The sequence below is a fragment of the Balaenoptera musculus genome, chromosome 16 (genome assembly GCF_009873245.2).
Source record: "Balaenoptera musculus isolate JJ_BM4_2016_0621 chromosome 16, mBalMus1.pri.v3, whole genome shotgun sequence".
Classification (NCBI taxonomy): domain Eukaryota; kingdom Metazoa; phylum Chordata; class Mammalia; order Artiodactyla; family Balaenopteridae; genus Balaenoptera; species Balaenoptera musculus.
This window is the reverse complement of record NC_045800.1, coordinates 64,286,565-64,310,643: the sequence shown is the minus strand read 5'-3', so window position 1 is coordinate 64,310,643 and position 24,079 is coordinate 64,286,565. Positions and strand designations below refer to the sequence as shown.

The 24,079-nt window shown below is 52.4% G+C and overlaps 1 protein-coding gene across 17 annotated transcripts in view; it reads left to right on the top strand.

Moving 5' to 3' along the window:
- COL13A1 (collagen type XIII alpha 1 chain) overlaps positions 1-15,948 on the top strand; it is a 279,468-nt gene extending 263,520 nt beyond the window's left edge. For 12 of the 17 annotated variants that reach the window (XR_005016755.1, XR_005016754.1, XR_005016751.1 and 9 more), the window contains 6 exons: positions 456-491; positions 2,615-2,668; positions 3,848-3,901; positions 4,934-4,969; positions 11,007-14,085; positions 15,725-15,948. Coding sequence is in view for 4 of the 17 variants with exons in the window: in XM_036827811.1 (XP_036683706.1) it covers positions 456-491; positions 2,615-2,668; positions 3,848-3,901; positions 4,934-4,969; positions 9,978-10,169 (372 nt within the window). In the remaining 13 variants the exon portion in view is untranslated. Of the gene's footprint in view, positions 1-455; positions 492-2,614; positions 2,669-3,847; positions 3,902-4,933; positions 4,970-9,977; positions 14,086-15,724 lie in introns of those variants that run through there. The other 5 variants (XM_036827813.1, XM_036827812.1, XM_036827814.1 and 2 more) reach the window with 5 other exon arrangements.
- The last annotated feature ends 8,131 nt before the right edge of the window (positions 15,949-24,079 follow it).

The following is a 24,079-nucleotide window of genomic DNA, read 5'->3' as shown; positions in this document are numbered from 1 at the left end:
CTGGGCCCCACCTGCCATGTAGGCGTGTCTTCACCAAGTAAGACTGGTCCCGGGAAGGATGCACTAGCTCTGGTTCCAGACACCTCTCCATGAATTTACTTTCTATATCTCTTTCCCTGGAACACTGCAATCCCTTGGAAGAGAGGTTTCTGAGAGAGGATGAAAGGAGAGAGGGGAGCAGGGGGCACAGAGGATCGGAACGGCCACCTGCACTGATCTCCACCCAGCTTGCTCAGCAGTTGGCCACACTGCACTCAGTGTCTCCATGTTTTTGTTGGTTTTCATGTGAATACATTACCTGTCCTCCCAAGCTTATTTCTCCCATTTTGTTTAATTACCAGCATTTATGTCTGTCCAGAGTCACTGCTTCACTCACCTCTTCCCTCCCTGGTCCCTTTTTCTCCCTCCCATTCCTCCCTTCCCCTTCCTTTGGTCAAACTGTTCCCTTTGTCCAGGGAGCTTCAGGTTTGGACGGCAGGCCTGGGCCACCGGTGAGTGTCACTTCTCCATTACCCCTCAACCCACCCCACCCCCACCCCACCCCTGGCCTGTAATCCCTTTCGTCTGTCCTGCTGTGGCCTCATTTTTTCAGTGAGTCATGCCTTATCCCACCACCAACACCAGAAAGTGCCATCTGTGCTCAGTTCAGAAGTGCTTATTTAGGCCTCTTGACCAAAGACAGCTGGCCTTCATCTAAATTTCCCTGTCCGTAGAATGCACCCAGGGTCCTCAAATCTGAATTTCCAGAACACTGGCTGTGGGGTGGGAGGCTGCTCCAGCAGCAAAGACTCTGTTCCTAAAGGAGTGCTGACTTCAGCCTGGGACCCCAGCCCTAGGGGTCTGGGCCGTGACTCATCCCCACCAAACACAAGTGTCTGTATGTGCCCGTCATGCTGTGTTGTCTTCATGCTGTGAGCTCTGTCCATCTCCTGTCTGCCCACAAGGGCTTTCTAGTCCTGTGCAACCACCAGTCTGGTGTGTATGTGGGTGGGGGCCGCACTGATGGGTGAGGGCAGGTGTAGCACTTAGGAGCACACAGGCGAGTCCCAGCTCAGTGTTCTGACGGCATGTCACAACCACACCTTTCACTTCCTGTGGCACCACAGCTGCCCCCCACCACAGTCCCTTTCTTTCCATCCTCCTTGCACCTAGCACACCTTTCCCAGGTGGCCAGTCTGGGCTCGGGGCATTATCTGTGGCTGGAATCAGAGAAACCATGACTTTCCTCTCAACTACTTATTTCATTCATATTGGACAGAGGGGAGCGGCGCACATTCATATATTCTGTCCCCTTTGGACCTGAAGGGTTTTGTTCTTATAAAATCAATAACACAACCTTAAAGGAAAATGTTTATGGGAAGAGTGATCCTACCCTGCCAGGACATTTACTGGACACTTCCTAGGTGTCAGGCCCAGCACCAAATGTGTGACATGTATTCATCCATTCTAACCTGGCCGCAACCTAGGAAGCAGACACTCCTGCTATTATTCCCATTTTACAGGTGGGAAAACTGATCCTTAGAGAAGCCAAGAAACTTCTCCAATATCACAGTTATAGGCCTTTGAGGCAGGACTTGAAGCTGGCCAGTGACTCCAGAGTGCTATTCTGACACTCTGCCGCAGATGTCCACAGCTTTCCTTCTTCCCTCAGAGGGGCCACCGAGAACATCTTATCCTCTTTTTTATTCTCATGTAAAGTAAATCAGCCTTTCCCCACCTTGCTCCTGCCCTGCCTATCACAGCTACATTCGGAGCACCACCGGGAACCACCCACAGGCCCACGCCCAGTCCTCATGTCCTGAGCAAGAAAATATAATCACCGAGGCAGAGCAATAGGAAGCTTGGAAATACAGACTTCGTCTAGTCGGGCCGTAAATTAGGAACCTGGAGAAGATGTTTAATTATGCCTTAGCAAGCCCTGCTGTGTCTCGAATCAACACAGCTCTGATGCTCCAGCTGCCCCCCCTGGGCTGCAGCCCAGAGTCAGGAGTGCTTAGGACACACCTCCCTGCCGGGCCAGTGTCAGCAGGCATCCGAAGCATACTAATCCACTCTCCAATCCAGCCTGTTCCCTAGGGCCTGGGATGGGGACGGAAGGCCTGGCCGGAGGCTGAAGGCCAGGGCCAGGGCCCACAGTGGGGGCGGGTGGAGTGGGCGGTGGCTGAATGACCCTCCCACGCCTGCCTCTGTGTGTGCGTCTGCATCGGTCTCTGTGGCATGAAGACCCTCCCGCTGCATGTGGAGCTGCGTCAGCAAAGGGGTGCCAGCCCCCGGCCTCCCCACCCCTGGGATGGCGTCGACTCCCTCCCGAGCGCTTCTGGGAGCAAACTAAGCAACTGTTCTGCCGTTTTCAGCCTTGGCAAGCTTGGTTGTGAAACCAAAGGGGTACCTTCCTCAAATCTGGCTCTGAGGCAGGGGGGAGGCGCTCTCTCCCCGAGGCCCCCAAACCCAAACAGGAACGCGGCCCAGTCCAATGACCGCCCTGAACAAGCCTGGCCTCGCCAACCCTGAAAACTGGGCCTCTGGACCTTGCTCATCTCCAGGTGTCGCGCGGGGCTCCCGGGGCTCCCCTCGGCGTCAGGACCCTCACCTCTGCGCTCTTTCACCTCCCCAGGGTACTCCAGGACCAATTGGAGTTCCAGGCCCAGCGGGACCAAAGGGAGAGAGGGTGAGTGCTCAGCGAGCCGGGAGCCTGGACCACCAGGACAAGGGGCCCTGCTGCCCCTCTCAGCCTCGGGTCCTCGGCCCCTGCGCCTGCAGCCCACAGGGCCACCGCGTCAGCCCAGCCATCTCAGCCCCGATCCGTTCCTCCTCGACCCGGCAAGCACCTCATCCATGTCTTCTCTTGATGATCCTCCCAGCCCATGGCGGGGCAGGCAGGCCTGAGGTGCTCATTTTGTAGCTACAAGTGGACCGAGACTTGGAGAGCTTCCTTCACTCAGCTTCCGGTCACCTGGCATCGGTCCCAGGCGCCACACAAGGCCCCAGGCCCTGCTGTCACCGGACACGCCTCAATTCTGCAGTGATTTAGGGATACGGCATGAAACAGATTGCCAGGTGGTGTTAGAAAACCTGGGAGACATCAGGAAGCCAGGAGACCTGGGCCTCAGGCCGGCTTCCGTGGGTCACGTCTCCCGCAGCCCGGGCGGCGGGCGGAGGCAGGAGTTCCGGGCATCAGCTCCTCCCAGCCAGGCCCAGTTTCCGCACCGCGGGGCCCAGGGTCGCTGGGGGGCCAGCTCGGGTGCTGGACCTCTGAGTGGCCGTCTGCTGGGCTCTCCGCCTGCGGGAGCAGCTCTCCCTCTTGCCCTCTGCCGCCGGGGGCTCTGTCGCTGTGCTCTCGGATCCCACAGCTGGCGGAGGGGAGGGAGGAGAGGGTGGGGAGCTTCTGGAGAGACGCGTGGGCTTCCCTGAGATCACCAGCCACTTGGGGAACCAGGGTGGCTGCTCCGAGGGGTGACACAGCTTCAAAGAGAAATCGGAGCTCTCTTCCTCTCCCCGTTCTCCCCCGTCTCCCTTGTCCGTGCCCGTTTCCTGCTCCGTGTTCTCCTCCCCTGCTTCTGCCTCTGGCCAGCTAGCACCCCCGCTAGACACTGTCCAGTCCTTCCTAAGGGCCTTGGGGGGCCAGGCTCCGTGGAGGGAGGGTGAGAGAGGCTTCCCAGCCCCCTCCTCGGGGCAGAGTCCTCAGCAGTCACCCCACCTTCACCCCGCCCTTGCTTCCTTGTGGGGCGGGGGGGTCTCTTTGAAGAGACTGGAAAGGTTTCCCAAGTTTTGTATGAAAACAGAAAATGGCTGACGGGAGGTTGTTACCATGTCAGAGAAGGCTTATGTGTTCTTTCTCCGGTTTCAGGGCAGCAAAGGCGACCCTGGGATGACAGGACCAACGGGAGCAGCTGGGCTTCCTGTAAGTCTCGTGGGATCAGAGGTTGCTCTCCACCTGCCCTGGTCCCCCACAGAAGCACTGTCAAAACAGAATACCCAGAGCCTGGGGCAAAAAATCCAGGGCCAAGCGACAGCTCTCAGTTCTGTGGCAGTGGAAGCAGCCAACAGCCACTAGCCCACGCTCTAGAACGTCCCCGCCGGGCACCGCTAGAGGCGAACCCTGGAGCACACGGCCCCCGTTAGGGAGCCGTGTCTTCAGCCGTGTGCACCGTCTGACTGGCTGTAGCAAACACAGATGAGCACCTTCCGCGGCAGGGCTCTGTGCTCAAGGCAGCGGGGGTCTCACAGGTGACTGTGCCACGGCCCCTACCCTCGAGGAGGGACCGAACCAGGTCCAGATCACCATGAGGCAAGGGGACGTCTCCTGAGACGGGCAGCTTCCCACGGGACTGGCTTTCCATTTGCAGCCGACGTCTCCTTGCTGGCTTATAGAAGTCGGCCGCCTACGAGAGCCAGGACTTTGGTTTCCCACCCGCTTGAAGGTCATACACTTGTCCGTGGGTTCCATGCTCGGCTGTGCTTTGGCTAAGTAGGCACCTCTGGCCAGCCTCTGCCTTGTGCCCACTCCCCAGCTACAGACAAGGGGAGCAGCTGGCACCTTGAAAAGAGGGGCTCAGGAGCTTTGGAGTCATTTTTCTAGCAAGAGGCTGGTGGGAGAGCCATGCGAATACCTGCCCTTCCAGGAAAGGTCTCTGTGCTCAGACCGTGTCCTCAGCATGAACCATCTAGAAGAACTCGGCCGCAGGCCAGGGCATTGGTGCAGAGTGAGAAAACCAAAACTGTGTTTGACTTGACCCATAACTCGTTATCTGTCTCTAGGTCAAGTTCCTTGAGCAGTTTTCTCCTTTGTCCCCCTTCTGTAAAATGGGGATAATTAAGCCTGTCTCCGATGAATTAGGCACCGGTAAAGAGCTTTATGAGCCTGGAAGGAAGGACTGTACAGCCATCCTGTGCTTTCTCATTAACGTGTCTTCGTTTCTCTGATTTATTGCAGGGTTTACACGGACCACCCGGGGACAAAGGAAACCGGGTGAGTCTGAGTCCTCGTACTTTGGCTCTGTTTACTAATGTCATCATGGTGAGGTGGAATGACCAACTGGGGATTCCTGACCCAACATGGAAATACAGTTTTTCCAGATAAATCATCCTAAATTAAAAGGCTTTATAGTGAGGGGCTTCATCCATAGCATACAGGGAGCCCGGGACCTAATCTTGAAATTGAAGCATGTATTTTTCCGCGTGGAAAAGGGAGGCTGAATCCCAGGGAAGCCATCAGATTAGCATTGCCATCCAGTAACAGGAGTCATGTGCCCGGCTCTCTCTAGGTTGCCCTGATAATGGGCCCCTAAATGATACTTTTATATCCATCGTTGCTGAGTCCTAGTCTTCTGACACTTAGTTTTACCAGGCATCCCAGGCCACTGGTGAGAGAGAAAATAAATCCCAGTTCCAAGAACAAGCAGACAGCTGTTGTACACAGCCAATCCTTTAAAAAACTATCCCAGCCATTATTTCTCTTGGGAAGAATCGGCAGGACTATGAAACAAATCGTGCCTTTCGAGGTCCCCAGCTGTCCCTTTGGTTTCTGCCATGTTCACCAGGACGCAGTTACTGAGTGTCCACAGCACCCACAGCCACCTGATGGCACATGACACGTGGCACATTTGTACCCAGGAGAGATCATCTCACTCCATCTGACCGAGGGATGACTTTTGGGTTCCTTTCTAGAATGTCTCATTGGCTGCCTCATCACAGGGGTTCTCAGTGGGATGCACGTCCCCTAGAAGCCCAAGAGCATCTTCTAGTGGGAATAATACGCAAGGATCTTAGAGGTAAAAGAGGAGTGGGACGAACCGATGGAGAAACGAGGCCCTGAACTATGATAACATGTTCTGAGTTCCCAGGAGTGTTAGAGACAGAGCAGGTGGCTTCCAGAACCCAGGCCTTCCACTGATCTTTGAACACCGATAGCCGTGTTTATGGCTAGAACATGCCGGAATCTGTACGTTTATATCTGGCATCAATGCAAGTCTCTTCCATTTAAGATCGATTTATTGAACGCTTCCATATTCCTAAATTTCCCTTTCTGGCAGCTGGTCAAAAGCAATCAATTTGTCCCATATATTCTATGAACAAGAAGGAAGGGGCAGAGCGACCTCTCCCAGACCATCCATGGGGAGCCCAAGTCTAGAAACCCCTGGAATAAACAGACCTACTTCCAGAAATGGGCCAGCCTGTTCAGGCAGGCTGGGAAGCCCACCTTCGTTACTGTGGCATCCAAGAATTTAGGCCACTAAAATAATTGATCATTGCACCTCTCAGTTGACATACTAACCTCCTTTCTAATTTATGTCTGAAGTGTTCCAGTGTTTTTTGTTAATTCGACTAACACTTGTTAAACCTATCTCTTATGACTTTTTCAGTTGGCTTGAGGCACTGGGCATTTGAAGGCTGCAAAGCTAGTCCTCCCAGTGGTGGTGACTGTGCTCTAGAGGGCAGGCAGGTGGACAGGGGGCGGGAGGCTGGTGGCTCTGATGCTCAAGGAACCGAGGTCATTGAATAAGCCGCTGAGTCCCCACGATCCAGTGGGGAAATATTTCTTCTCCACTTGCCGTGTCCAAGGTTTTATACACTTCCCCCAGCCCCACATATAAATCAGCAATATGTCACTTAGTAAAAGTCAAGTCCAGAAAACAGGCAAGGTACCTGAACCTTCCTCTGAGTGCACCATAAAGAACCAGTCGACTTCTTCTGAAGGGCAGGTTTCCAAATCAAGGACCAGCTTATTCTTCCATCCAAGACATCTGACTCTCTGGATGCCAGAACGTCCTAGAAGAGTCCCACCTACATCTCACCTTCTCTTCCAGACCTCTTTATACCACCGGCCCTAAAAGGACTTCTGAGGGGAGAGATGAGGGCTTGGTAATAAAAGCCTCCAAAATGAAGAAAGGTCCAGGCAGAGTCAGCGCTGTGCCCTGACCAGTGTTTTCTGCTGCCTGGAAGCTCAGAAAGCTGACACTTTCGTCAAAGTAAAAGGCCAGGAGTGCTTAGATGACATTCTGGTTGGAAGCTTCACTGTTTCTTGTGGAGGTGAAGCTGGAGATGTTCAAAACCCCCGTGCCCACCGATGTGGAAGGGGGCTCCCAAACTTTGCCCCCATCACACCCAGGGTCCCCGTCAGAGAGGCTCGGGCGGGTGCCCCAGCGTCTGTTATCCTATCTCACAGCCTTAAAGCCATGCTTCTCCAAGTCCCGCCAGAGGATGGTCTTGGAGTCTCCTTTCTGCTCATGGAAGGAGGACGGTCCTTGTATTGATGGCCAAGGCCCAGAGCCCAAGATAGGCAGTTTTCCAAGGGGACACACATGCCAGGGGAAAAATTCTGTCCTTGTCACTAGGGGCATTCTCCTGTCCCTTAACAGCTCTGTGAATTTGGCCCAGGAGCCACTTTTAGGATGAAACAGTCCATCAGAGGATAAAGGGTGGTGTGAATTTGGCAATTTGGGTACCAGGAAAATTGGGTGTAACCGTGGAGCTGCCTGCAAGCCAGCCAACTGAAAGGTCCAAGAGCGTGCAGTGAGGCTCCTGCCACTCTGCGAGAGGTGCCATCTGGGTGTGTGTGTGTGTGTGTGTGTGTACATGTGTGTGAGTGTGGGAGAGTGCACGTGTGTGCCTGGGTGTACATGTGTGCGTGCATGTGTGTGCACACTTGTGTGTGTGCGTGTCTTGCTTCCCCAGGCCCCCTTACCTCCTAGCTCTCCCTCCTCTGCTCTCTCTATCGGCCTGGGCCTGCTTCTTCTTTCCTTTACTCCTTCACTATTTCTCCCTCTAGATACGTTCACCCCATTATAATAATCCCGTAGCCTGCATCCTTTCCCTTCCACTCCCCCAACTTCAATTTATTTCCTCTAAACGCAGTTTTGTACATTTGTTTATTTTTTTAAGAAACCCCTGCTGCTTGACTCTCTTTGCCCCTCTCCCGTACCAGCTAGAATCCCCTCTGCACCAGGGCCCTTTTTGTGTCCTCTTCGGGAGAGGGGAGCAGGGAGGATGGAGGTGAGGTTACTACTCTACTGTCTTCAAGGGGCACCCAATGAAGGCTATTTCCTGTGCCCTTAGAACATGACGGGCCAGAGTGCAAGTTTCCCATCCTGAAGGGACCACCGCTGACCCTCTGTTACCCACAGGCACATCATCACCGTCCCCCACTCCCCAGGAGCTTCTCTCACCCTCTGAATTTAGGGAACTTTGCTCACTTTTGCACTGGCCTGACCCAAAGAGAATAAGGGGCCACATTCCTGAGAAAGTTTCCCATGGGGCTTCCCCCTCCAAACAGCTAGTGGTTTTGCTTGTCCACTGTCTGCAGATTAATCGTGCCATGACTTCCTCATTGGTGGGCGTATCTTAGAGCCAATGAGATGACCCCTAAGATGCATATACACGTTTCCTCTTGAACACATCTCATTTTCTAAGTAAGCATCTGCATTTTAGAAAACTCACTTAGAAAGATGTGTTGGCAATTGCAGGCAACCTCTGGAATCAAGAAATGTGGGTAATTTCCAAAGACCTGGAGAAATGTCAGAAGTATCCTTATCCATTGCCTCCCTCTAAGGAACCCTGCAGCCTTCCACTGCGGGAACACGGTAGACACAAGACCGTGCCGCTGGCAGCAGCCTTGGCTCCTATACTGGCTGACAAGAAGTAGCGATCGTTACTGCTATCTTTATGAAGCCACTGTCATTTACTGAGCACCTACTGTATTAGTGCACATTTAGTATTAAGCACTAAATGTGCACAAAGACCTCGCAACAAAGTTTTTTTTTTAACATCTTTATTGGCGTATAACTGCTTTACAATGGTGTGTTAGTTTCTGCTGTATAACAAAGTGAATCAGCTATACGTGTCGCAACAAAGTTTTGAGGGAGGTGTTATTATCCCCATTTTACAGATGAAGAAACTGAGGCTCAGAGAGGTTAAATAAGTTCCCAAAGTCACGTGGCTGATAAGAGGCAAATCCTATTCTGGCTCCAAGCGTTTGCTCTGACCACTTGGCCGCCCACCCCAAGGGACACTGTGGAAGCCCCCAAGCATTAGACAACTGGCCTTCTGTAGAGGAGGAGAGTTCCCAGGAAGACTCTCCAAGGGCACACTTGACCCCTTTATAGAGAAACCCAACATATAAAAATCCAAACTCAAATTCATTACAAAGAATTTCCCATAGCCCCGCTTTAAATGGAGAGTGACCCTGACACATACAAAATAGGGTTCAGTTTAGAAAGACGATGTTTACTGAAGCTTTTCAGAAACAAATGAATTTCTTGAACCAACATACCCATATACAAATAGCTGGCTATGACTTCAGACCAGGATGGACCAGAGACACACATAAAACGGGAGGACCCAGCTGAGAACCAGGTGCCACCTGTGAGCCCTGGACACACACATACACACATGCACTTGTACACACACGTGCGAGCACACACTAGTAAACACACACACTTGTGTACACATGCGCAAGCTCATATACACACATGCACAACCATGTATGTGCACACGCCTACATGCCGCATTCACATCCACATGCAGACACACACCCCAGGGCTCTAAACAAAATCACCTTACCTCCTCATAGAATATCAAAGGGACGAAAACCAGTTGGGACAAAAGCTGTCAGGCCAGACCCTTTCAAAAATGAACCCTCAAAGAGAAGGAAGTGGGTCCCCCTGTTCATTATAGATGCACTCTGGGCTCAGAATTAGCAAAACTGGCAACCAGTATCGTCCATCTGCATTTCCTCCCACCTCTGGCTCTCAGCCCTATTGCTCCCCAGCCCCTCCACACCTGCCTTAGCCAAATTCTCAGGTTCTTCGAGGGGTGGGCTAAGGGACTGACCCCTAATCCTACTGGGGAGAATATCCTAATTGAGAGAATCTATTTTTCCCTCTTTCATTTTTTTTTTTTCTGTCTCTAATGTTAACACATGAATTGATCCTAAAGTTTTGATGTTATTTTTTTTTCTTGGACTAAACCATTATTTACAGGGGGAGAGGGGGAAGAAAGGCTCTAGAGGGCCTAAGGGGGATAAGGGAGACCAAGGAGCGCCTGGATTAGATGCCCCCTGTCCATTGGTATGTTTCCATCTATCACTTGGTTGTTCTGGGTTTTTCCTTGAGGTTTGCAAGCTGGAAACAAAGAAGGCAAATAAAAAGATGAAAACCAAATGTCTCCACTGATGCTACCAAAACCAACCTGTTCATGTGACTGATGAAATTCTGCCTGCTGTTGGTGTTGCCCTAAAACCACAGCTGCAAGTAATTCCCGCTAAAGCCCTTTCCTTTGAAGATGCCGAACAATTGATGTGTGGAAACGGAGACACCACGAGGAAAGGGATTTGGGAGCAGGCCTCGGCTCTTAGCTCCAGGCTGGCTTTGGAAGCCAGTGTAGCAATTGTGAAACCCACCCCCCATTTGCCTTCTTCGTTTCACGGCCACCTCTGTGGCCAGCAGTTCAAGCTGTCTGAATCCCCACTTGGTCAGGATGCAGGACACCGGGGGGTTAGCGTTTCCTGAGGGCCATCTATGCCCCAAACTGGGCAGAATGAGGCCAGAAAGGGGCTTTTATACACAGCCTCCCAATGCTCACCAGCCATCCCGCTAAAACCTGTAAAGCTGCAGACCAAAATCTGTAGACAGAACCCCACGAAGCCTTCCCAAACCAGCCAACGAGGAATGATTCGTGGCACATATGCCGGGCTTCTCAAGTGTCCCTCAACCCATTTGAAGGTCCTGAAATTATGATGCACTAAAGTTGAAGTTCACCTGTGTTTCCTCCAAGTGAGTCTAGATGGAGAGGGGGCTGGATGTACATGTTCCAAAGCTCAACTCTCCCAGGAGCCAGAGAGAGCACAAAAGCTGAACCGGGGAGACGGGAATCAGCTGGGATCTGGGGTTTACTTGTAGATGCCTCGAGGGTCCTGCATCCTGGCCAGGGTAGGACTGGGCCTCTCCACGCCACAGTCGGAGCTGGCCAGCCTTGACCTAAATAATCATCGTGGTTGGTTTTGTGAACAGGGACACCGAGGTTTTAAAGGAGAGAAAGGGGAGCCGGGGTTACCAGGGCTGGACGGACTGGATGCCCCGTGCCCACTGGTATGGCATCACCCTCCCTTGCCTGCATGGCCAGTGTGGGCTTCCCCACGTGTGCGGTTTGTGCCTGTGTGCCTCTCCCGCTGCCCGGCACACTCCCGCTTGTCACTCTTCACTCTGTAGACACCAAGGGTCACCCTGCCTTAGCTGGTCCTCAGGGGGCTCCCGCCACGTTCCCCTCTTGCATGCAGAGTCTGCCGGGATGCTTTCTTGGCTTCCTCCTGCAGCTGCTTCAAAAGCCCATCACCTTAATGTGAGCGGCCCTCCCCACCCGATGCCAACCTTAGCTGCATCAGACCCTCCTTTCAGAACTGCTTCTAGACAAACCTGCCACCAGAAAGAAAGGCAGGGAAGTGGAATATCAGGACAAGTTATTAGGATTGTGACTTCTCTTCCTTCACACACTGCAGTTAGTTGGAAAAGCGTTGGCAAAACATTTCAGTGAGATGCCTGAGTTGGCCCCATGTCCCTCTCCACTCCAGCATCGCACGATTTAGCAGAGGAAAGATGGGCACCTTATAAACACGGGGCAGAATGAGGAGTTCTAGAACCAAAGTAGAGGAGGGGGTACCCTGACTGTTCTTCCAGCATAGATCTGGGTTCACTGCCCCGGTGACACCCCCAGAACCAGGAGATGGTCCAAAATTAGGATTCTAGATCCTGTAGGGTTCATCCTTTTTGCTTAAATCCCAGAAGACACTACAAGACCCTCCCTTAGTTTCCCTTTTTTTTTCATCTTTAGGTGGTTCACAACCGAAAGGTCTGGAAGAACCTGGAAAGGTTGAGGAAGGGAAGGGAGAGGCAGGGAGGGAGGGGAGACATTTAGGACCCACTCCCAAGCATGTCCCACCTAAGTGGTGGCAGTTCTGGTGCCGCTGGGCCCACTCCCTCTCCAAGCAGGGACACCCGAGGCTCCTACAGCAATCCTTTCAACATACTGCAGGGGAAGCAGAAGATGGCACTTCACTCCAAGGCAACTGGCTCGAAAACTTCCTGCTCTCCTAAATTTCTGGAGGAGGTTTGGAGCTCATGGATCTAGTTTCGTACCAGTAATTGTCAGATGAGCATTCCCAGCCTCACATCCCCACCCCAGGGTCACACAGGAATGATCTTTGAAAAGAAGAGAAAAAGCTATTTTAAAAAAAGATGCTGTGTGACCCTGACAGGTGACCACAGAGCCCCTTGAAGGGACTTTTTAGGACCACACAGGCAACACAAAGGACGGCAGAGTAAGCAGCGTCGCAAACTTCCCATTCCCGCCGCACTCCCCACCTTCCCACGCCCCCGCCCCGCTCCCCACCTTCCCCACCCCCACCCCGAACCCCCAGCATGCAGCGCGCACCGCACGGGCGCCTTTCTCAGCCGTGGGATCTCCCGCGCCCTCCGCAGCACCTCCGTTAACCAGCAGCCAGGCGTCCGCTCTGCCGTGACCCTTCCCACGATCTGAACACTTGAGTTCTGCCGGCTGCAGCCCTGGCCTCCCTGCTTCTCACCCACACACCGTCACTCCCCTCTGCCTGCCCAGCCCTCCTCTGTCCCCCCTGCCACCACCCACGTGCCAATGGGAATGCCCCTGTGGTCCACGGAGGCTCCTCTCCCTTCCAGAGACCGTGTGAAGTGTCGCATTGTGGCGGGCTGGGGAAAGGGACAGAGGGCTTCATGGAACCCTGGGATGCACCACCTCGCCCTGCAGACCCTCCCCAACCCAAAAGGGACAATGAAAGTTATCTTGATTTGACCTTTAATGCAAACTGGCATTTTCTCCAGTAACATTTGTGTGTTACTTTCGCTGTGGAAGTGTACATGCCTTGCCTTTCTTGTTTCTCATTGTTGCTGTTCGCCGTCTCCTGCGCTGTGTTACTGTGGACGTGGGGCGGGGCAGGGGGGCTGTTGATCAGGAATTTTAGTACAAGGTAACTAGACTTCTGCGGCCCCCGTGCAGGGCCGGCTGTCTGCTGGATGCCAGGTGAGTGGCTTCGGCACCTGTCATGGGTGGATGAGTAGGCCCAGGGCACAGGGTGCTCCCGTTCCGGCTTCGCGGGGGCTGACCACTTGCTGCGGTCCCCTGAAACCCCGTGTGCATCTCTTTCTCTGCCCTGGAGCCTGGAGTTCTAGAATCTGGGCTGCAATTCTAACAGACCCAGACTGAGAACCAGATCTTTGCCCTGGTTCAACCTCACCCCCTCGACCTGCCTCTCAGTGGTTTCTAGGTTCCCGCAGGGAGTGCCAGAGCAGCCAGGATAGCAGGGCCCAGGAGACTCGGGACGTCCTGAGGCTGCAGGAGCTCCGCAGGTGCACCGGCAAAGGGGACAAGCGGCACCCGGTGGATTCCCATTCCACCACTGCCTCTTCCCCCCAAGTCCCCAGCAATGGCTGTGCCAGGAGCCCTGCCTCCTTGCTGAAGGCACCTCAGGCCCACGTTGCAATGCCTGTGAAATCACCCCTCCTCCTCCTTACTGATCACCAGATGGGAATTGCCTAGATGTCCTCCCCCAGCTGCTAAGGAAGAGAGAAAAAATCAGAGAATGGGAGAAGTGGGGGGCGGTCGTTTCATAGAGCTGCACCTTCCCCAGGTTTTATGGAGGAGGAAACTGAGGCCCCCAAGCGCTGAGTGACGCCCACGGGCACCCCGCACTCAGTACAGCCCGAGGGGAGACCAGCAGGCCTCTGGTCTGTCCTCTCCACAGCATTCAGGTCACCTCTGCTTGCTGAGCCCACAGGCTAGGACAGCCCGTCTTGGCCGTGCACTGTAATTACATGTGAGTTTGGCCAGTGGGCAGATGGGTGGGCTTGCTTCCTGCCTCCTTTCGGCTCGGCCCTGGCGTAGAGAAAAGAAACAGACTATATCAGGGGGGCCGCACCCTGGTCAGCTGCCGCAATGTTTGTGGCCCTTGTTCCCCCTGTCCTGCTGCTTGGTGGGCCATCCCGCAGAGTCTGAGCCGTCTGCCTTCCTTCCTCACTGCAGGGTGAAGACGGCTTGCCAGTCCAGGGCTGCTGGAATAAGGTAAGGTTTCCCAGGGTTCTGGTGCCTTGGAGCAGAGGTGTCCTTGGGCTCCTTTCTCTATGGTGGGATAAAGCATGCACGATTTCCATTCTGGGCCTTTCTGCAGATGAGGTAGCAAGACATGGGTCAAAAAAGGAACGATCCCACAGGCAGGGTGCCCATTAAACATCCCACTCACTGCACAAAATTGAGAACATTTAAAAATGATTTTTAAGGCATCCGCAAACCCGAGTGTATGGAATTTCCATGTAGCCAGACAGATGACGTCTTTATGCTTTGTGTGGTTAAGTTATACAATACTTCTCCTGCAAGGAGTTCTAAACCATGTTTTAAAATTAGTTATTATTAGCTAGTCTCATAGTGTTCATAAGAGGCCATTTAAGCCCTTATCCAGATATAGGAAATCTAAGTTGTTTAAACTATAAAGTCACATAGATTCTATACCTTCTCCTAGAGATTGGCCAGCTCACCACTCTACCTTGCCCTTTGAACTTAAGCTGTCAGAGCTCCATGCTTCTGCACATGAGACCTGCAGCCCAACCTCTCTTGGGTTCCCAGAATTCCTACAAACAATGAGGTTTCATTTATTCACACTTGCCCCTGCATTTGCCATCATTAAAGCCATCTGACAGCACTGGGCTGTGCCCTTACATGCAATCACCCCACTCCTCCAGGGCCTCCAAAGTGCAAGGCTCCCCGGCATGACCAGGGCCACTGGTTTGCTAATCCAGAGCCCAGCCTGGTCCTGGCAAAGGTAGCAGCTGCCACGCAGTCCTGCCCACGGCCTCCCTCCACCTTGCCTCCTGCTCAGAGGCTTCTTGCCAGCCCTTTATCACTGAGGTCTCAAGGTGTGGGTTCCTCCTCCTTAAAGGGCTGGAGTCCACTACCTGCCTGAGAGTGTGCGCTTAGCTAATCCAGTCCTGCCCAGTGACAGCAGTCACACTTACAGTGAGATGAATACAATCCTCCGGCTAAGGGCCCACAATCTCATTAGTTCACGGGACTCAGTAAAAGCAATGAAACCACCCAGGTACCTAAAGCACCCCTAACCAGAGAAAGGGAAAGCTCAGCCCTCAAGGGAGATGCCTCCCCAAGAATCTGTCTCTCTCGCCGTGCCTCGCCCTCTCGGTGAGTTCCTGTAGACCTAGTTAGCTCCAAGAAGAAGGAAAGGGGTGTGTCCCCTAAGAAAAAAGATTTTCTTCTTCAAGGTTGCTGTGGATGGTTAGGAGATGGAAATGGTTGGGCTTAGCAAGGGAAGAACAGCCTACTCTCGAGAGCTACAATGTCTGGGAGAAGCAACTAGAGAGCCTGGTGTCTGTTGGTTCACACCATAAATTCATTTTGGAAGATGCAGTTAATTCAACAACCAGGCCTCCGAAGGCAGCATAGGGAGAAAGTGCCCTCTAGTGGCCAGGATGGGGAATGACTGGAAAGAGAAAGTGGTTTCCCACCCTCAGGATGCTGAGAGTCAGCACCAGGGTCTTGGAACGAAGGGGGTTCCTGGCTCTCCCCGTTCCCCTACCCAAAGCTCCCATCCAACCCAGGACAAGACCCACCTCGTTTCCCACAAGGGAAATAAACACTCATAGACCAACTGACACTAACTCCATGTTGTTTTGTGTTTGTTTTTGTTTTGCAGTGATGCCTCTAACCTGGGATTGGCCTGTGTGTGTGTTTGTAAATAGAATATTTATTTTTATACAGTTTTCACTTTTTGAAAATGCCCGAAGTATGATGCATCTTACAGATTATTAAAAAAAAGGAAAGCCTGCATATTTTGTACAGAAAATACCAACCTCTTCCCTTTTGTTTACAAGATGTTTTGTATACGTCTAAGACTCTAATACACTTTTCGTTAGTGAGTACGGCTGTACGTTTGCATGATATTTGTGCACACTTATTAAGTATTGAAGCTTAATAAATTATTGTGTTCCAGTGCCAAAGGGGGCCAACCAGCACTCAGGTGCTGGCTAGTTTATGTGTGACTTCAGAGATACGTGGAGTTCCATGGTGTTTGCTAAGCTAGGTGTGTCTCAGCATATTTTAAACTCTTATGGATTTTCATTATTAAAAAAAATAAACATGGCAATTCTTGATCCTGATTCATCACTAAATTAAATACATTCTTTTCTTGTGAAATCAGGAAGTCCCAGAAGCGGGGGTCCTCAGAAGTTTAATGGTTTGAACCATTAACTCCAACAGAGGGAGGGCCGGGACTATATTAAGCAACGTCTATTATAATGTACCCCAGGTTCACTACAGTGCCACAGGATTGTGTAAAGTTCAGTTGTGCTGAAACCCTCGAAGCCCCCAGGGTTACAAAGGGCTACTTGCTACTGCTTTTGTGTTTTGGTGGTTTTTTGGTTTGTTTTTCTTTCTTTTGAGCTGCAATCACTAGTAGCAGCTATTGCTGATGATGGCCATTCATTTGCTATAGATTTGCAAGGTCTGCTCACAACTAGCAGTTGAAAAGTTTGCCTCACAGCCATTCCGCTCCAACAAAGAACGCTCAGAAAACAGGAATCTGGGCAAGATATTGGCAATCTGAAGCTGTTTTTATTTTTTAAGAAGTAGAGTTTTACGGTTTTCTGTACTGTTCTTAGTATGGTGCTTATAAAGGTCTTGCTGCTTATAAATAAAATAAACCTATTTTAAAGACTAGGTAAGTATTACCTATGGGGCAGCACACAGGTTTACTGTTAGGTGTTACAACATAATAGGTGCTTCTAGAGGGCTTGAAAATAACGAAGTACTTGGGTAATTTAAACACCCCCCCCCATTTTGTTTGCACTTTAATTTGTCTTTATATGTATATCCTTTCATCATCGACAGTACAAAGTCACACTGAAACGGAGACCCTGTCCACGCATGGTAACACAAACTCTAAATTAATGAGCTTCACATTCGTGGGACCCCTGCCACATTGTGGGGTGAGGTCGCACTCACAGACTCTTTTCTTCATGGGACCACCACATGCTGCCCAGACCCCAGGGACCTTACCAGCATGCTTACCAAATATCCACTCAGATATTTTGGAAATCAGACACCTTCCTCCCCTGAGTCTTGGCTTCCTTGTTTGAAAAGTGAAGCAGTTGAATTAGAGCTGCTGTCTCTGGTCATCTGTCCCCTCCACTGGTGGCAGAAGCATGAGGGACCCAGGCCCCAGCCACCAGCTGGTACACATTGCTCTTCCTACTGAGGGAGCATTCCAGGATGCCGCACTCCCCCAATAATCCTGAGCCCAGGGATGTTCCTCGTCCCGAGCCTGCTCCCCAGAAGCTCCACCAGGCACGGTGAGGGCAAGCCTGGCCCTTTCAGGGGATAAGACAATATTTTAATTTTCATTTCTTTTAAACTCAAAAGAAAAAAATGAATATATAATCATGAATCCAGCCAGGGTTATATTTATCTTTCTACCAGAGTAGTCATAAAATATAATTTTTTTGTATTCTTCTGGAGGAAGGAGTCCACACAGGCAAAAGTGCCCAGAGCCCCTGAAAGTCATAGCACAGCTCTGCCCAGCCTCTGCTCCTGTAGATGTGCTCTTGCCCTGGCTCCACTGACTTATGGCTCCTGCAATGTCTCCCTCCGCACCGTTTTCTTTTGCTTCCTCACCTCCACCCGCTCATCTGAGGTCCTGAGAAATCAGAATGTAGCCTGGTTTTTCTAGACCCACTGCCTCATTCCCTTTCAGGGTCTCACTGGAGCAATCAGAACCCACTGATGATCTCAAAATAGAGTCAAACATAAACTGGAAAGATCCAGAAACTGAGATTCTGTGTTAGCTGAAGACCCTAAATAACTCTGAGCAAACCAAAACCTTACTCTGTTTCCATCCTGGTGTTATTATTCGTTTATTTATTACACCTCAGCTAATAAATACCACAAAGGATTCAAAGTCACTTACAAGAATACAGATAATAAAATAGAAATATGTGTAAAGAAAAGTTTAAACATCAGAGTCAAGGAAAAATAAATCAGAGGCAGTGGCAGGCGAGCCCGGGATAGGCGGGGAAGAACCTCACACATTTCACCCCCAGGGGCCTGGTGGGCAGAGAAAAAAAACAATCAGACTGGTTTCAGCGTCCACACTGCCCTCCCCTGGGGGGCAGTTCACTGAGGCTGGACCCCACGTACACACATTGTCTTCCCCCAGAGTTTGGTGCCTTGTGTATCCTCAACCCGGACATCCTCCCCATCACAGGGCTGCGAGCTGCACACCCCCAAACCCCAGGCTCCTGACTTCAGGGAGCCCCAGGCCTCACTACTTAGACCTTAACCCAACTCAACTCATGTCAGATGGGTTAGAAGCAGGGAGACAAATGGTCAAGAAGTAGAGAGGCTCAGCACTCATGCTGGCAGACAGGAGAACAGGAAGAGGCAGGTGCTAGAGGGACGGTGCGGGGAGGGGGCAGGTGCCTTGCAGGCGGGATGGACCAGGGAGGGCTGCACAGGGGCTGGTGGCAGAGCGGGCTCGGGAAGGTTAAAATACTCACTCTGGTTCTGGGGACTTGCAGCCCCCCTTGTTGAGAGCTGCTCACTCAAGGAGTGAGTGAGGCACCAAGCCCTGCCTGGGGGGCAGATCACGGCCCTGTTGGTGAATGTTCTCTGGGACCTGCAGGCAGCTGGTCTGGAGAAACACCTTCTCTGGTTCGCTCCCCTCCCTGTGCTCTGGCACCAAGTGCACCTTGTAGCCAGCACTGTCTGCTTGGAGACTTGCAAACACCCAGCTGGACAAAAGACTGAGCCAGTGCCCTCATGGGTGACAGTGTAACAGAGTCCGCTAGGCCCAAATAAGGACTCTCATCAAGGTCAGCCACTTGTGCCTGCGCAGTCATGAGGCCAAAGGAAGCCCCACCTCGCTCAGGAGGTGACGGCCCTTCCACACACGCCGCTGCCCCATCGCAGCCTCCCCCAGTGCTTCCTTCCTGCCTGGCCTCCCTTCCCGGGGCCGCTTCACCTGGCAGAATGCAATACCACAGACGTGGGGAGGGTCAGGGTCAGCCCGTGAAGGGGGAGGGCACTGGCTAGGAGTCGGGAGCCTCAGCTCCCAGCCCTTTCTATCTGGCTAACTATCTGGCCTGCGGCAACGCACTCCAAGCCTCAGCTTCCCCAGGTGTCAGTGACAGGTGACCTCTGACATCCTGAAACCCCCTGATTCCACTGACCATTCGGCTCCTAGGAGGACTGGGATGCTGGAGCATTCCATGCCCCTCCACCTAGAGTCATTTTTGGCTGTGACAGTATCGTGCATGGAGCTGGCCTTGCAAATCTGTGTGCCGCATGCGTGTGCTTCATAATCCTGAGTGACAAGACTCCTGGACTTGCCCTGGGGAGTGGGGGCCGGGTCAGCTTTCCTGGGGCAGCCGTGGCTGCAGAGGTGGTCTCTCACAGAGGAGTCCACGCTGCTGCATTCGTCAGAGAGTCAGCAGTACAGCTTTAACCACCCGGCATGCAGCTGGAGCCCCAAAGCCCTACGAATGTACAGGGACACTGCTGCCTTCCTCACACCAGGCTCTCGGCTCCCCTCCCGGGGCTCCACACACACACCCGCAGCCTGGCCTCGCCCCCTGCCCGGCACCTGGACACACTCTCAGGCAACTCGAGATGTCAAGCACCTAAGACTCCATCCACACCACCAAAAAGAGGGCAGGCCACTGATGAGTGACCCGGAAAAGAGGAGGAAATCCACACGGAGACGGAGGGCAGAGAAGGAAGGGAGGGACAGGGAGGAAAGGCAGCTCATTTCTCAGGAGGGGAACTTTCAAGGGTGAAGTTTCCTTGCAGCGGTGGAGGATGGGGAGGAGGGCGCAGGGAAGGGAGCTGGATTTTCGGCCAAGGCAGAATTCCACATGCAGTGACCCTCCAGTTCCTAGACCAGCCCTGCTTCCGGGGGGCAGAGCTGAGCCAGGGACGTAAGCCTTGCAGCATGGGGGCCTCCCCAGCAGGGCCTCCCTTTCCAGGTCTACTCACTGGTCCCTGCATGCACCCTCTGCTTCCCCCTCCACACCTGGCCCGTGCAGGGCCCTGGGCCTGGAATGCCATGCTTTCTCACCTGTCAAAGGTATACCTCCTTCTAAGGCCCAGCTCAGACTCCATGGCCCTGGGAATACCTTTCTGGGTTCCTCAGCTAGATGAGTCTCCCTCCCTGGAATGACGAGGAACTCTGTCTGCTTTTCTTCCTCCACCTTCTGTTAGACTAGGCAAGTCGGCCTCCCATATTAGACAGTGAACTCTTAGTGGAGAAGGACTTTCTCATTCACTGGGCTCCTGAGGGACCTAGCTCAGGTCTTGCTGCCAGGGCCCTGGCCAGGGCTCATAAACGTCCCTGACCTGCTGAGTTATCAATCTACTTTATTAAGCACCTACCATGTGCAGGCATTGGGAGGCAGGTGGGGCCCCTAAGGACCGAAGACACAGCCGGCCCTCCAGGAGTTAACGGGGTGCCCAGCAGCGCAAGGACTGTGCTGAGTGCTAGTGAGGGCGCATCTGAGGAGGCCGCGGCCGCCAGCGTGGCCAGAAGGAAGCGAGGCCTGGGGGGTCCAGGAAGGAATTAATAGCAGAGAAGGAGGAGCTGACCGCTGCAGACAGGCAGGCCCCTCCCTTGCCTCATCCCCCTCATGGAATCTTCCAGTGAGCAGGATCCTGGGCCACACCAGCTTCTCAAATCAGGGGAGGGCAAACAGGATTGTGGTGGAAGGGGACAGACAGGTCCAAACTGGGAGGGTACCTGCCAAGGTCACCAGGTCAGTGGGACCCCCCGCTCGGAGAGGCACCCCTACATGCCCATCACCAGCAGGGCTCTTCCTCCAACACCCCCTCTCTCTGCCTCCTCAAGGGCCAGAGTCCATGGTTAGTCGCCAAGAAGTGAAGCTACGCAGCCCGAGCCTTGGGGAAAGCGCCTTCCCCTGGAGGAGGGTGAAGACGGAGCGGCCTCCAGACAGAGGGTCGCTGGCTGAACCCTTCCCAGGGGGTCTGGCTTGAGGGGGTGATCAGAGGGTGACCACGGGAGAGCGTGGGACACCTGCGCTCTCTAAGGGCCAGCGCTCGGCCGGCCCGTAGAGCGCAGTCTCACCCCGCCTGTCTCCCCAGCTCTCTGCTGGGGTTTCTGCGGCGACCCTGCAGCTAGCGCCCTCTGCTGTTGCTGCACCGTAACGGCGCTGGATGCCCTTTGGTCAGGGAAGAACTGTGGATCTTTGAGAGACCTCTCTGCAGAAGGGGCTGCCAGCATCGTCACACTCTGACCTTGGAAGCCTCCCCAGGAGGCTGCGGCCAGAGGCCGGTCACCTTTCCTAGCTCCTTCTCAACAGATTTCCTTTAACTTTCTTTGGTGCTGCCACGATTAACCCTTTAACTTCCTGGGTTCTTTCAAACGTCATAAGCTGACCAGCGTACCAAGCTGCAAAAGCAGAGAGCGTTTGTCTTCGAGAGGAAGGCACAACTGTGTAGTAGAGGAGAGAAGCCCATGAGCGCTCCTGGGCGATGAGCTTGGATGTCTGGGCTGGCCCTCAGAGCCAAGGGCCTCACGTATCTGGTCTGCAGTCCTGAAACGATGGCGAGAGGCAGCAAGCCACCTATTTGCAAGAGGATCTGGAATAAACCTTCATCCTTTAGCAAAATTGTTGAAGGGACAGTGCCTGGAAATTACCCTTCACTGCCTTCCTTCTCCCTCCGTCACCATATGCAGAGGCTTGGTGGGTACCACGGGGTTTCTACTGCTAAATTAACCAGCCGCCCAACGCTCCTTCCATCCCTGGGGCCACGGGAGAAATCAAAAGCATCCCTATATGACATGATACATGAGTGAAGGGATTTGAGGACTTTCAATGACTCACAGGATCCTGGACTTCTGCATATAGTCAAATGGTCTGTGTCACCTGCCAGCAAAGCACCAGCTCCGAACCAACAACATTGGAGGAAGACAGATCCATCATGGCCACCTTTTAAAGAGGAAACTGCTGGTGCCTGGGCTCACTTCACTGTAGAAATGCGGTGAAATCGCCTGCTAAGAGACATTTTTCTTGCACTCCGCTCATTCCAAAGACAAAGTGTTTTATTGCAAAAGTCTGCCAAAATAAATGTGCCTGCAGCTCCCCCAGCCAGTGGGAAGCACTCTGGCCTGGGAGGAAGGAGGTCTGCATGCTGGACCTGACTGCCCGGGGCCAGCTGGGCGACCTTGGGCAAGAGCCTCCAGTGCTCTGAGACTCCACTCCTTCCATTATCTGTAACCTGGGGCAGGTTCTGCCTACCTCACAGGCCATGGAAGGACTATCTCCATGAAAGGAACTGGAACACAGGAAAGGGCCATATAAAGGTTAGACAAAGAGATGGTTAGTAGTCAGTTCAGGGAAAAACCTTGCTTTTTGTAGCCAAACCTCAATTAACTGGAGTCACTTGAGAAATGGTTCATTAAAATTTCTGGCAAAATCAGGTTCAGAGCAGGCCCTCTCGTGTCCACACAGAGGGCCTGCTTGACAAACAACATGGACACTGAATAATGGAGATGTGGAAATGGTGGCCAACCTGCGGGGGGGGGCCAGGATGGATATGGACTGTCCCCGCTCCCCAGGAAGGTGCTTTTTAAAACGAAATTTCCTAAATGTTCATAGGGTTTTTTTTTTCTTTTCCCTAAAAAGAGAAAAATCAGCAAATTTTTAAAATCTTTCTTTAAAATTCCAATTACCCATATCCCTGGTTGAATGAGGGTTTTTCTCTTTTGTTGATTCCAAGATAAGGTGTGTTTTTGGGAATTCCGTGGCAGTCCAGTGGTTAGGACTCCTTGCTTTTACTGCCGAGGGTGTGGGTTCGATCCCTGGTCAGGAAACTAAGATCCCTCAAGCTGCGCAGTGCAGCCAAAACAAAAACAAAAAAAAACACAAAGAACAACCAAAAAAATAAGATGTGTTATTGATTCTGGGCCTGGACTCAACTCCCCAGCAGCCCCGCCCCACTTCTTTTTTTTCCCCGCCCCCCCCTTCTGCTCCCCACCTGTGCCCTCTTGGACACTGAGGCCGAGATTCCCCATGCGGTCAGTCTGTCATCTTTTTAACAATCATTACCTTGGTATTTCAGTAGAAAAAGTTCAATTGCACTGTGTCTTGCAGGAAACTTCAGTGCAGTTAACTGAAGGTTTAATGTATTTTTAAAGTGAGTCAGAACCTAATTTTCCGAGTTGCATAATGAAGATCAACAGCTTATCTGACTGATTATATAGATTAGGGAGTAGGAAAAAATGGTTTCCAAGAGTAATTCCTCAATGATAAAAGTGCTCATGAATTACTTTTTTTCCTTGTGGTAATTATTTTTGGTAAGGACCTATCCGTACTGCAGTCAGTGGGTCTTTTCTATGGAAGAAAAAAAAAATTACCTGCATATAGTTTGCTGATGGTTTAAGTTTCCTAGCATTTCTGTTTTGATGTTAAGGCGAGATGTCTTCTTTTTTTTTTACTAACTGTTGTATTTTTCCTACGACTTTTAAAAAGTTATTTCCTCCGAGCTCTCCTTTGGGTCAAAAGCGCCTCCTGTGAAGGCAACCTGGTGCTAAGTTCCTGGAGTGAAGCATCCTACACCCTGTGCCCACCCTAGGTGTCCCTAACAGCAGGCTGTCCCATCCTGACCCCTGCAGGGACTCCTGTCACATCCTAGTGCCTTTTACCAAAAAAGAGGTCATCTTTCAATGGGCAGGACCTCTCCTAGCTCCAGGTCCGTCACTGGTCTCCATGGTGCCCCATCGCCACATCCCTGCGGTGCCCTGGGCTTGCGTCTCCTCCCCTTGTCAAGCAGATGGTGAGAGCCTGGAAGGTTTCTACCTTCTTGCTGCTTTTGTCACTTTTGCAAATGGTTCCCAAGGCCTCTCATCAATCTGACACCCCCCCACCCCGGCAAAGGGTAAGACCCCCCAGCCTCTCAGCCTGGACAGTCTTCTCGGCCTTTCCTTTTGGTGTCCCCTGAGGATTTCTCACCTCCTTACCTTGCATCCACCCACGTCCCGTTT